The following is a 14,460-nucleotide window of genomic DNA, read 5'->3' as shown; positions in this document are numbered from 1 at the left end:
GATTGATATAGGACTATGTAAATTTCTTTCTATTTTAATAAGTGTGAAATAGATTTATTTTTAATTTATCATGTAGTGTTTTGTAATAACCTTGCAAGGACTTGCCTATCTCAGCAAACAGTGATTGAGCTCAATAGAACTTGGAAGAGGGAAACACCAGCTTTCAGTTAGGATTGTGTCCAGTTTGGGCGGCTATTTGCTACAGAGAAGGGTCTAAACCAGGGGTGTCCAACCTTTCACCTTCCCTGGGCCACATTAGAAGATGAAAATGTGGTTTGGGCCGCACATACATTTGGTTTGGGCCACATGGGGGGGCAGCCCTAGCCGTCCTCCGCAGCCCCGCTCCAAGCGCATTTACCGGCAGCTGAGATCTCAGACAGCAGAGGATGCCAGCTTCAACTCCGGCGGCTTTATGGGGCCGGGAGGGGGTCCACCTATTGATGGGGACGGCGCAATGCAGTCAAGCAGCCCCCCCTGTCCCTTCACCTCCCACTCCTTCCTTCCTTCCCTCTCTCCCCCTCTACTGTTGTGACGTGCCCCGGCCACATTCCGGCTGCCAGCGCCGGCAGTGTAACTTGAAACTTTGGAATTTCTTGTTAAAAAATTGCACTGGACCGCATTATGAGCTAACCTGGGCCACATGTGGCCTTGGGCCGCAGGTTGGACAAGCCTGGTCTAAACCAAATTGGGGGTCTCTCAAGGGATGGCATAGGGGATGTTCCAGGGGTTCTCACACTTTTTGGACTCATGGATCTCTGGAGCTGCAGCAGTGGCAGCAGAGCATGAGGAACAGTGAGGGGGATGAGGTGGAGCAGGAAGCAAAGAAGCCCAAAGGAGCTGGAACTGGAGTCAGAAAAGCAGCAGAAGCAGCGCCGCTGGCTTGGAGGGAAAAAAAATGAAGATTGGCTTCTGCATTGCTCCTGGCTGGCTTGTTCACTGCACAAGGGAATCGGGAGGTGCCACAAGGGCTTTGGGGTAAACACTTTGGGATTCTCTGGCTTTGACCGATCTGAAGTTGGATAGACAGAATAATGATGAATAGCACCATGGAGGACTCCAAAGAAGAAGAAGAAGAAAACGTGGTCAGATGAGTCTGTGGTCTCGTGTCATATAACCAGAACCAAGACATGAGCAACACCCACATGAGGAACTCAACCGTCTGAGAAATCAGACAACTTCTGAGTCTTGGGTAGGGATGGAAAACACTTCCTTTTGGTTCACATTTTGCGCTCCAGAATGCATTTTGTCCAAGGCTGACTCTGAAATGGAGCACATTTTGCACACATGTTTTTGTTTATGGAAGAAAACATACAGGAATATGTACATACTTCCCTTAGGTTATTAGCTCTAGCTCACCCTGAATGAAGTCTTTCTTTCTCGGTGGGATCTTGCTTGCTTGCTTTAGCAGCCTTTGGCTAACATAGTATGAAGGCAACTATATTATAGTGATTTTGAGGTAACTATATTATAGTGAGTTTTACATCTGTAAAGTCACATACCTAAATCTGAAGAGGTCCCAATATTTTCTCTTGTTTCTTGTCAATAGAAGCGAATGGAAATGGACCGCTGAGCTCAAAAACTCTTACAGTTCTTAATCATTATGAAGTGGTTAATGTGGGCTAGCATCCTGGAAACTAACGTGATGCCCACATTTAATTGTAATTCATTTTGGAGCACTCTAATTTAAACTGGCTGCAAATAATACCAATTAAATATCTATTTGTCTTCCTTTATTTTCCCCTACTTTCTGGGCTTGGGATTATGGTCAAAGAATGCTAGAGAATTAAAAAAAAGCTACTCATGCTGGCCTGCATAAACTTGATTTCTGCAGACACTTTCTGCAAGTGTTAAATTGATAAAAGATATAATGTAGATGGGCCCTATGGTTGAACTGAGGGTAATTGCATAAAAATGAAATGGAGACCTATAATTGTGCTCCGCTTTCTTTCGACTATGATGTTGTCTGGAAGACAGGATCCTGCTTGTCATAGCAAGTTGCTTGTTATGGTGATTGTAGCAGGACTTGATCTTTCTGTAACAAGACACGTATAACATTACTTAGTGGAAGCTTTTCAGAATAAGAGCCTGACAGTAAAATGCACTCTATTTTCATTCTTGAACAAACAAAAGAGTCCTTGAATGACAGCTCTTTTTTAACTCTTTTCTTTGAGGGTGTTGTAATGGGGAATTCAGGTTAAATTTATGCTTTTTATACCTCTAGTTTTGATTTCCTCTCCAGCAGCACTTGAAGGATAACGCTCAGCTTGATGCACAGAGCAGCCTGTGGATATAGCAAATGCTAATCTTGCATTTACTGATTATTTCCATCCAAATTTTCTTCACAGAGTACTGTTGAATGCTTATGAACATTTCATTTGCTCATAATGGGAATATTGGAAAACTGATCAAATTTTCAGGATATGTTAAAATAATTAATATACCCATGAATAGGTTTTGCTAAAGAGCCAATATGTTAACTGGTTTAATATCAGCGAGCTATATTTGGGATAATAGAGGCCTAAATCCATCACAGTGCTTATGGAGTGGAAATCTCTACTAGCACAGTTAGGATAAATTACACTCTTGCAGAAACAGTTATGCAAAAAATTGTGTCAAAATGTGTACAAGCAGTTGTTCAAATGGTTGCTTGCATAATTGCTTATGAAAAACTGTATTGACTATCACACTTGGAGTAACACTGGAAAAGCTTGCATGGGGGAGTCTTGTACTACTGCGGTAACATCACTGGAAAATGGCATAAACTTAAAAATCAACAAATGTTAATCAAAATATTTATGGAACTTGGCCTTGGAATGACAGTACTGATCTATGACTGCAAATTAATAAAAAGATCTGGAGAGAATCTGATGCAAACTTCCTTGCTTAAAATCCTGGTCTTTTAACTCCATACCCCAGATTTCAGATTGACAAATTGATTGGCTGACTAGTTGATTGATTGGATCATCCACTTCTGGGCCTCAGAGTGGATAACAACTAAAAACCAATTATTATCATATACTTTTCCTTCATTCCCATCACAAAAAAATCCAGTGGTGCTTCCAGAGTAGAAGGACCAGCTGACATATTTCTATAATTGCCTAGGAAGTGACCAAATATGTCCACAGTCCTCATATTCTTCAGAGATTCTCCTTCTGTGTTCCCTTTCTTAATTTTTTTTAAAAAAACAATTAAACAATTAAAGGATAAGCCAACCAGGTGCTGCCATTATCCAGGAAGTGCCTAAGTGTATTCATCTCACATTTTGAGATTTGTTCCTTCTATGTTACCCTATTATATAATATTAAAAGACAACAAAACAGATGATTACGTTAAAATAGTGAACAAATTAAAAGCCGTTAAAGTCATATCACATAAAAAGAAGCACCCCTTCTTGTCTAAAGTTGTCTAAAGATTTTGTTTGGACCAAGCTGACCTTCCACAGATCATCTCTGTTGTTCCTTGAAGGTGACAGGGTTAAGAGAATGGTATGTTCTGATGCTCTTAAAGCTGCAGCAGATTCATGTGGAGAAACAGTACATAGGGCTTTTTAACCAGTTCTTTGAATTGTTCCCAGAAATTAACTGGGAGCCAGAGAAGACATGGTAACTAGGTACTTGCATGCTCCTTAGACCTAGTCTGGCAGCAACATTTTGGATCTGCTGAACCTTCAAATTACTGTCCAAAGACAGGACCATGGACAGTAGTATTTCACATGAAATACTCTGAAGGCATATGCCATTCTGGCCAGATTGGATGTCTCTAGGAATGGGCCCGGATGACATTAGCTTTGACTGTGCACATGTACTCCCAGTCAGCAAGAAAAGATGGGCGTCTAAGTTTGGGTTTGAATGTAAAAATATATCCAAGATGAGAACCTGAAATGTACCCCTGTTCTGCAATATCTTAAGCCTAGCACATGTCTAGGCATGTTCATTAGCTACATGTTCTTCACTGGAGATTAAAGACAGAATAAGGAAGTACTTATTCATGCAACATACAGTTTAAACTGTAAGATCTGCTACATCAGATGTACTGATAGCCACTACCCTAAGAAGCTTCAAAAGTGGGTTAGACAATTTCATGAAAGACAACACATAAGTAACTATGTATTAAAGGCAGCTACATAGCAACTGTCTTTATAGTAATAGCCAAGTATGACAGTGCTGGGGCCTTATGTACTTAGACTGTATGAGATTGTACGTAGACTGCATGTAGAAGTAAGCTCAGAACTTCTAATCTTCCTGATAAATTAATTCTGACCATCTTTCCTACTCTAGAAAACTCGCTAGCTCTGAAAGATGAGAAACCTATAAAAGGCATTGTCCTCAGCTCAGTGTCAGAATTCAGCATCACAGATGTAACATCTAAGGACACGAAAAATGAGAGAAAACTGTCAGAATCTAGTACGTCAACGTTATCATCCCTTAAGAAATGCAGGACCCAGTTTAGCTACCTGGAAGATGAGGCATCGGTCCATGAGAGAGACAGTGACGGTATGTTCTACAAACTAAGCAGATGTCTAAATGTTGTAAATGCCCTGTTCATATATTTAGTGATGTACATGGATAATGGGGGTGCGAGGCTTCAGTTCATTTTAGCGAGTGTATGGATTATATGATTCTAATTATACATGAACTGGGTTCTAAACACACATGCCCTGGAAACAAATGTGATACCAAAGGGTGTGTATATTGGTCTAGGGAGATGACACTGAGGAGAATTGGGAAAGACAAATATATTATCTTGATATACACTTTGGCCTTAATATGTCCATGGAACAAAAAACTCTCAAGATAATGAGAAATTCACAGACTTACAAGCCCACCTTTTATCCATCTCTTCCCTTCTATCCATACTGTACTAGGTATTCAGATAAGGAAATGAAAAAAGTCTGGCTTGATTCCACCCAAGTTCATAATTTCTTATAAATCTTACAGAAATATATCAGTACCTTCATGGTGTGTGTTCAGTACAGTCAAGTTGGAACTGACTTATTAATGACCCTAATAGGGCTTTCAAGCTAAGTGAGATATTTAAGGGATGATTTTACAAGTTCCACTCCTTCAGTGAATTTACAAGGCTAATTGGGGATTTGAACCTGTGCGCCAGAGTTCTAGTCCATTACTCTATCCACTAAACCACAGTGGGAACCTTGTTTGTGGTAGAGAGACACTGAATCAGTTGCAGAATAGTGGATCAGCCATTATATAAATGTGTTGATTTAGCAGCTAGTCCAGCTAGGTCCACAAATTGGAGTAAGTACCAGGTGTGTGAAGTGCCCTCTAAGACTATGGTGGGCCACTATTAGAACACCAGCAGCATAACTATTGGCAGGGAATTGTCACGGGTTAAGAAGTTTGTGTAGTTATTTCCTATTGTACACTTAGTGTACATTGACTTAATGTGTGATGCCTACTGTGACAACTTGTAGCATTTCATCACCGAAAAGTACACCTCTAGCATTATGCTGGTAGAAATATAGGATAGGTACATAAAAACACATATGTACTGTGATATGAAACTCCAGGACTTGTAGCTATAAGATAGCTGCACATGCAAGTGTGTGTGTGTACCATCCTTGGCTCTTTAATTTTAATTTTTCTTTCAAAGTTATAAAGTACCGCAGTACACCATCTGAGATGCTTTTGGTCCTTAGATGAAATGTGGCTGATGCTGCAGTTTGCAAAGTGACATTAGAAAAGATTGTTATCAAATGGATAAAATTTGTCACGTTTATCATATTAATGATCCTTGAACTAAGAAGTTCTAAGTACAGATCAGCGCAATAAACCACAATGCTCCAAAGCAATCATTAGAGTTGGATCTATTTTATGGCTTATCTTTCACAATAATTGGGCTCTTGAATCTGATGCAACAAGAAATTTTTCCTTTTTTTTAATTATTAAGCGAAAGCTCAGTATTTAGCAAGCTTCTTGGAATGTTTAATTTAAATCTCAGTGAAGGCAGTTAACAAAATGGGGATTTTACAGTATAAGAGATCACAGCTACAACAAAGGCTTATGATCAATTATTATTTGCATCCGCACATGCTTATGGTATATACAACAATGAATTCACAGAGAGGAGAATGGCTTACACTTCCTTAAATTGAGAATAGATGCACACATATACATTATTTACACATATGCAAACACACTGAGATATTTACTTTCAGAACTATATCTTCTCCTCCATTAAATGAAAAGAGAAATTTACAGTACTTTTATACATGCACTACTTTTATATATTGCACTAAACTACATGTGAAAAACTGAAGCTCTCTTCTTTTGGGCACATCATGATAAGGCAGTTTTCTGGAAAAGACAATCATGATGGGAAAGGCTGAAGGCAGCAGGAAAAGGGGGAAATCAAATACGAGATGGATTGATTCCAAGTCACAGGCTTGAATTTATAAGAGATGAGCAGGACAATTGAGGACAGGCGATTTTAGAGATTACTCTTTCATAGGGTCTCCATTTGTTGAAAGTGACTTGACAGCACGCAGCAGCAGCAACAACAACAACATGTTGAACACTACCTGTGCAGCTTTATTGGTTGCTAATACAAAAGAAATCTCATACTCTTCCAGCTTTACGTAGCCATGAATGAGTGTGGTGAAAATAACTTATCACTCGTAAGTTACACACACACACACACACACACACACACACCTCTATCAGGATTTAATTAGCCTTACCTTTAATGAAACATAACAGCAAATGGAAGTTGCCTTGATTTTAAGCATCTGTTCTGTGATAAGCACTTCAAAACTCTAACACATACAGAAGATTTGAGAGGTGAAAAGTACGGTAAGTATACAGTTCTGTAACCATTTATTTAGGAGTAAACCCCTTTGAACTGAATGAACCCTACTCTTAGTACCATGTTGGAATTACGCTAAATCCTGTTTTTGAGGTAATCACCTAAAATGTGATAAACCAAATGCATCATAAAAAACCCACAGCTAATGAGTTTCATTGAAGGGAATGAAGTAACTTAATTATACTATTGGATAAAATCACGTAACTCATTTTGCAGGAAGTGTTCTGTTAGTTGTTAGTCCAGCAATGTCAGTATTAAGTCCAAAATAAATGTGGCATGTTTACACCAGGTGCTTTTTAGGCAGTGGTGCAACATAAATCAAGCCTGGCTTGATAGAACAAAGTCAGTCCTTTAACATTAAATATAAGAGTTTTGTGTAATCATTAATCCACCTATGGAGACGTGAGGTCATTTTCTAATTGAGATAAAGGCAATAATGTTTTCCTTTCCTGTGAACAGCTGGGAAAGCAGAAGAGAAAACAGAAGGGCTGCATCTGCATTGATGCCGTTTGTGGCTAATTTATTTTCAAATATATAAATGAATGCATAGAAATGAATGCTTAATTGCTAATATCTATTATTTATTGTACATCAGCCACTTAAAACAGATATGGGAGGAGGAGAAAAGCTCATACATGCAGATTTTGCAAAATGTGTTACATCCATTAGAACAGTTTCATGGTGTGTGCTCTGATGGGGATTTAAAAGCATCTTTAGCATATAGCACGGTCTGTGTGCTGTAACATTACTTTATTATTAAAATGTTGTGCTTTTTGTGTGGTCTTTCCCCCAAATAATGGATAAAGCCTTGAGAGCAATATCCATTCTCTGATTAAAATTACGCAGATGCCAACAAGGTTAATAAACTGAAGGTTGTGCATATTATTAAGAAAACAGATCTTACATTTCAACTAAGAACTAAAAGGATTCATAATTGACGAGCAATTTCAGATTTGATATTTCTTCTGTCTTGGTGCAAAACGGGGGAAAAAAAGGGTGGAATTTTATAAATATGTGTTACCTAAAAGAGAAGAGCCTTAATTACACCATGGACTACTGGATAAAATGATTACATTTTCTACACTGTAAATTTCATACAATTAAATGCAGCAGTGTCACCTTATAAAATGTTTCAATTTAATAATTATTTCAGTTCATTTACTCAGAAAAAAATATAAGCATGAATTTACTAAGTATCTCCCAAATCTAGTCATTTTCATTCTCCAGGACTGACTTGGAAGTTACTTGTGCTTGTCTGAACTTAAATAGATCCCTGACAAATTTAGATATCTATTAAAATTGATAATATTATGGGTGATAGCTTACTAATAGAAATTAATTCAATGCTATGCTTCCTAGTGTTATTATCTGCTACTGCAAAACTATGTTTTTAAGTAATATTTGGCACATTTAAGGAAGCATTCACTAGATTCTTTTTTAAAGTACCGCAGGATGAACATCCTGTTTAAATCTGTGTTAGGAGATTGTGATGTGTGATGTGGCTTCTATACATAACTGCACACAATAGAGTGATTGCACATGCCAATTAACCAAGCGAGAACTCTCGAAAGAGCCTGTATGAGGATCCTAACTCCTAACAGAAGAATCAACTATTTCCCTGCTTCTTCAGCTGGATAGGACAGGATGTAGTGGAAAAGTAGATCTTTGCTGACAGAATAGTGGGTTGCAGTGAAACCAGGATGGGGTGGCTCCTATCCCTCGACCACTGTGTGCAAATCCAGAGTTGATTCTTGGTATCACAGAGGGGGAGAGAAAGAAAGGTGCATGAACAGAACATTGGCTGTAGCCCACAAAGTGCCAGCAATGGGGACTCACAAGTCATGACTCGCTCTTGAGTCCAACTAAAGTCTTACTGGTGACTTGACTCAGACTCAGCTCTCGGGTGACTCAACTCACAACTTGGACCCATTTGTCCAAGTCACGTTGTCAAGTCTCTATGGGCCTACCAGCCACCGCTGCCTGCTGCCGCCATCTTCAGAAGCTGCTGCCTCTGCCCACAGATGCGCGACCCAGATGATAGGCTGGCACCTGTGTAGAGGCCTACTGTCTCTGCTCACGTCTGAGCCTATCAGCTGGGTGGTGCATGGACAGTCTGAGTCCCAAGCTTTGGGGGGTGGGCCTATGACTCAGAGACTCAGACTTGGTACTTGGTCGCTAAAGCTTTGACTTGGACTTGGAACATGATCCTGAAGATGCACACTCAGACTTGGGACTTATTCCCAAAGATTTGCCAAAATCCCTGCAAATGACAAATAAGTGGCAGCGTTCTTCTCACCATTGGCAATGAAATCAGAGAATCAAATGATCAATGTAATTTAGCAGCCTGCAACACACATTTTACAATTAACTAATATATATATATATATATATATATATATATATATATATATATATATATATATATATATATATATATATATATATATATATATATATATACAATATTTGATTAAACTCAGATGAATAATGATCTAACTTTTTCTACCTCATGGCAGTTTTATTTCTTTATCATATTTAATGGAAGCGCTACTCATTCTTCTTTCAGAACAAACATATTTTTAAAATGGCTAGATTAAAATCTACAGCAAAATCTTTGTGTGGATCATGAAAAACTGTGGGTTGTTCTGAAAGAAATTTGTGTGCCTCTGCACTTGATTGCCCTGATGCATATCCTGTATTGTGGACAAGAAGCTGCTGGCAGAACAGAAGAGAGACAGAATGGTTTCCTACAGGCAAAAGTGTCAGAGAGGGTGCATTTTATCCCCTTATCTGTTCAGTTTGTACACAAAACATATTATATGGAAAGCTGGGCTAGATCCAAATGAAGGAGGAGGGAACGTTGATGGAAAAAACATCAATAATATAAGATATACAGATGACACAATCTTACCGGCAGTCAGTAGTAATGACTTGAAATGACTTTTAGTGAAAGTGCCAAAATAGGACTTCTGGTGAACATTAAAACAATGATCACAACTGCGGACTACAAAACTACCCAAGTTCAATGTTGAAAATGAAATACAATAATGAAATATTTTGTATATCCTGGTTCAATCATCAATCCAAAGGGAGAGTGAACCAAGAAATCAGAAGATTGAGACTCAGAAAGGCAGCAGTGAAGGAATTAGAAAAGATAAAGTGTAGCAATGCATCACTGGAGATCAAGATTATCCACACTCTAGTATTCCTAATCACCATGCATGGGTGTGAAACCTGGACAGTAAAGAAAGCTAACAAATTAATTTTTTTTAAAATACGGTGCAGGATGAGACCTATGGAGATGCCCAGGACTACCAGAAAGATGAACAAGTGAGTCCTAGATAAAATCAAGCCTGAACTATCTCTGGAGGCAAAAATGTTAAAATTGAGGCTGTCCTACTATGGGCATGTTATGAGAAGGCAAGATTTCCTGGAAGAAATAATAACGCTGGGGAATGGTGAAAGGCAGCAGGAAAAGAGGAAGACCAAATAAAAGATGGATTTACTTCCTAAGAAACCCACAGGCTTCAGTTTATAAGAAACAAGCAGGGCTGTTGAGGACAGGGTGTTTTGGAGATCTCTCATTCATAGGGTTGTTATAAATCAGAGGACACTTGACCGCACTTAACAACGACACAAAATCCTTTGGGTTTTCCCCCCATTTAAATCTGGAAAAATTGATTTGTATTGTATTGTAGTGGGTGTCAAACCAATTAAATTGTTTATGGAATTCACCCACCTAGTTTCTAAAGGATTGTCACCTTCACCCAGGTTACAGTCCTATTGTGTATGAATCTATACAATTTTTTCAAAGAGGGTTGACAAAAGGAAACACTGGTTTCTCAAAGGTTTCTGTATAGAGATTGGTTGTATGTAGGGACACAGGGAATCCCATAGCAACTCTCTTGATCTACCAACAAATATCATTACCAATTAAATATGAATACTGTATTAACTATGGTAAAGGTAAAGGTAAAGGTTCCCCTTGACAATTTTTGTCCAGTCGTGTTCGACTCTAGGGGGCAGCGCTCATCCCCGTTTCCAAGCCATAGAGCCAGCATTTTTGTCCGAAGACAATTTTCCGTGGTCACATGGCCAGTGAGACTTAGACACGGAACGCCGTTACCTTCCCACCAAGGTGGTCCCTATTGATCTACTTGCATTTGCATGCTTTTGAACTGCTAGGTTGGCGGGAGCTGGGACAAGCGATGGGAACTCACTCCGTCGCGTGGATTCGATCTTACGACTGCTTGGTCTTCTGACCCTGCAGCACAGGCTTCTGCGGTTTAGCCCACAGCGCCACCATGTCCCTATGGGGCTGATACTTATCAAATCTCTAGGAGGAAAAAAGTGGAAATGCTAACTCCTTTACTGCCCTGCTACGGTCCTAAAATAAAGGCCTTCCATAAGACCTTAGGGAAGAAATGCACAGATTTCATGAGGAAAAAAAATAGGAATATGAAAAGACTGAGACAGGGTATCAAGGATTCTTCAGTCCCCACAAGATTTCATCTCCCCAGAGCAACATGTTCCACCCTTAAAGGCGTGTGCAAAAATTGGTCTTGGGAATAGGTAAGTTGCCTGCAAGATAGAAGAACAAATAAAAAACTCTCTCAAGGAAGAAGAAAATTTTGCTCTTTTTATTTAATGCAGAAGAGTGAGATAAGGAAAGATTTGCATTCCTGGAAGAAATGCAGCCCCCCCCCCAGTAGTATTTGTTTTTTTGTCAATGGAATTCTGAAGTTTATTTTATCAAACCAAACAGGAAAGAGGAGAAAAATGACTGGGCTTAGTCTTGATTCCTTTTTCTCAGTCGGGCTTAGCCAGAGTTGTAAATCCTTTGTTGTCTCATACTTTCAGGCCAGGAGAAAGAATCCAATTGTTTCTCCTTGCATGAGAAGAACACCGAAGACTTTACTGCACTTCCCAGTTCTTCTTCCTGTTTGAGAGGATGATATGTCATGCAAAAGAAAGCAAAAGACAACGTCATGAAAACAACAGGGCAATCAACTGAAGCAAACGCAGGTGCCCACTGCTTTGTTTCATGGATATCTGCAAATTTTAAGTTTTGAATGAGCTGTTTCTTAAGGAACAGATCAGCCCTTCTGTGCTGGTGGTGTATGGTCTTGGAGTCCTTTGTCTTTTTCTTAACAAAAGGCAAGGGATTTTGCCAGATTTCTTGCTGAGGGGTCTTGTGTCCAGACAGTCAAAATCAAGGAGGAGGAATTTAGCAAGCATTCTTCACATCCCTACATGATGAAGGTATTGTATACTCTCCATGGAACGAATCACACAGACCTGTGGCAGCAATTCAGTGGCCAGGTGGGCAAAACTGGTGGGACCTTGACTATACCTTTGGTGTCACTGAGAACAAAGAAACAAAGTCTCATCTTGACATATATTCTAAGCATTCATTCACCACTTAAAATTGGCAGATTTTAATTTCTATTGTATGCTTGATTATTTTTGTGGCTTGTTGTGTTTCAGTCCAATTTGTTTTAATCATTTGTGAACTGCCTGGGGGCCTTCCAATGCAGAGAATTAAAACACACACACACACACACACACAAACAAACAAACAAAACCCAAATAAATGGTTTTCTGAGCCGGTTGTGGGAAACCAAACAAGAGATCTCAGGGTTAAAGCAAGTCATTCAGTGGAAACATCAACCCAAGTCTTCAAAGCAGACTTTGCTTTAATTTGTACTTTAGAGTTCAGTATGGTATGAGACAAACACATGAAACATAAGGCTTTCAGTAAGGCCTAGAAAAGGGAGGGGGGTGGGCGGGCTCTGAATCGCAAGTTGAGCCCAAGTCATTAAAAAAAATCAAGTTCAGTCTGAGTCAAGTCATCGGTGTGACTTAAAACCAACTTGACATTGAGTTCTGTGACACACGTCGCTGTTGCTGCTGTCTCCGTGTGGAATTTTGGATATCTGGAGCCTGTTTTAAATCTGCTTCCTGGCAATTTCATGAGGGGAGGAAGATCTTCCTCTTTGGGTGCTTGAAGTTGTTTATAAATTGGATTTTCTCTTGAGAACCTCACTCCCTGCTCTTCTCTCTTTGAAAACAGATGAATGTGCCACACTCATCCTGGCCTGCTTGTTCTGCCAATTTCTGGATTTTCTATTCATGCTGCCAGATGTCTGTGAAAATTGGCTGACCAGTGTATGCTGTCCTTCCCATAGATATCAGCAAACCTCAAGCGATGACTCCAGCAACAGTGATTGCAGCTGTGATTGTGACATTGACTGCAGCATCTTTGAGTCTTGCCATGAAACCAGTGAGTGTCTAGAACTGGCTCTGGAGATCTCTCAAGTCTGTTATCACTGATGACATTCTATATGGAATCCCCACAAACCAAACCATCTCTGCTGAAGGATATATTCACAACAATAACACATGTTTCTAAAGTGAGATCTGGAAGCTAGACCTGTGTAAATGTATCACGTTATAAATCTTGTGCAGTTTGTTTAGGGTCGAAAAAAGTAAATCCTAATTGCTAGATGTGTTGGAAGAGAAGGGGAAGCAGGGAACTGTCTTCAAAATTTTCCAAGGATTGTATAGGAGGAATTTTAGAGAACAGAAACAAATATATTCTCCATCACTCATAATACTAAATATTAGTGAAGCTGGTCATTTAGCGAAGCTGGTTTAAGACAGTTTAAAGGAAAATAAAAAGAAGTTGTTCACCTTCTCTGCTGATCTTGCTGGCAAAAGACAACAAGTTTGATGGAGCTGCTTTGTACAGAGGCTTTGTGAGCATCTTATGATGGCAACAGATAACAGAGGGGAGAGTTTGTCTTCATTCCCTATGTTTGGGCTTTCCCGAGGCATCTTCTTGACTACTACTAGAAACAGAATGCTAGATGGGCCTTAGTCTGTTCCAGCATGGCTGTTCTCTTGTTTTATGGAATCAATTAAATTAATTTCTTGCACTTTATTTTCAGTGGAGGTTCTTCATCCCGAAGTGTATATATAGGAGAAATTGTAGTGTTATTTTTAGGCCTGTACTCAGCTTATCTTCCTAATGGATTTTATATATAAACACATATTCCACATTGTTGGTTGTTATTAATATTGGATGATGTTACATCCTTTTATAATTAAAAATTTATTTTTACGGTCTCTTGCTGCACACATACAAACATATGCTTCATTTACATCAAAAATAAAATTAAATGAATTATAAAGCAGGCTAGCCATAATTACAGCAAATGTGTCTTTTAAAATATCTCAAGCGATTTGAAAGAACATGTGTTTTACCAAGGCCCAGAATGGCAACAAGTGGCAGTTTCCACTGGTCTATTTTGCCTGTTTGTTGCTTCTCTGCAGGGACAGGTCCCAAGAGAAAATTGCATTGCATTTGAAGAAACAAGGAATTTCTTTTAGACTGGCATGTGTGTGTGTGTGTGTGTGTGTGTGTGTGTGTGTGTGTGTGTGTGTGTGTGTGTGTGTGTGTGTGTGTGTGTGTGTGTGTGTGTGTGTGTGTGTGTGTGTGTGTGTGTGTATGCGTATATGTTTTGAGTGGTTATGTAACAATTAAAGGACTTAGGAGTTCCTCACAATGTTGGGAAATATATACATTTTCACCAATAAGAGAACATTTATTTCCAGTGAAAAATGAAAGCATTCTCT

At 39.2% G+C, this 14,460-nt stretch overlaps 1 protein-coding gene across 1 annotated transcript in view; it reads left to right on the top strand.

The window, feature by feature from the left end:
• MDFIC2 (MyoD family inhibitor domain containing 2) overlaps positions 1 to 13,977 on the top strand; it is a 67,426-nt gene extending 53,449 nt beyond the window's left edge. Inside the window, exons 5-6 of the mRNA XM_078385115.1 lie at positions 4,278 to 4,493; positions 12,896 to 13,977. Of these exons, the coding sequence (XP_078241241.1) occupies positions 4,278 to 4,493; positions 12,896 to 13,155 (476 nt within the window). The 3' untranslated portion in view covers positions 13,156 to 13,977. The remainder of the gene's footprint in view (positions 1 to 4,277; positions 4,494 to 12,895) is intronic.
• Positions 13,978 to 14,460: the final 483 nt, after the last annotated feature.

The sequence above is a fragment of the Pogona vitticeps genome, chromosome 2 (assembly GCF_051106095.1).
Source record: "Pogona vitticeps strain Pit_001003342236 chromosome 2, PviZW2.1, whole genome shotgun sequence".
Taxonomy (NCBI): domain Eukaryota; kingdom Metazoa; phylum Chordata; class Lepidosauria; order Squamata; family Agamidae; genus Pogona; species Pogona vitticeps.
The sequence above is the reverse complement of the archived record's forward strand: the minus strand, read 5'-3'. Positions and strand labels throughout refer to the sequence as shown.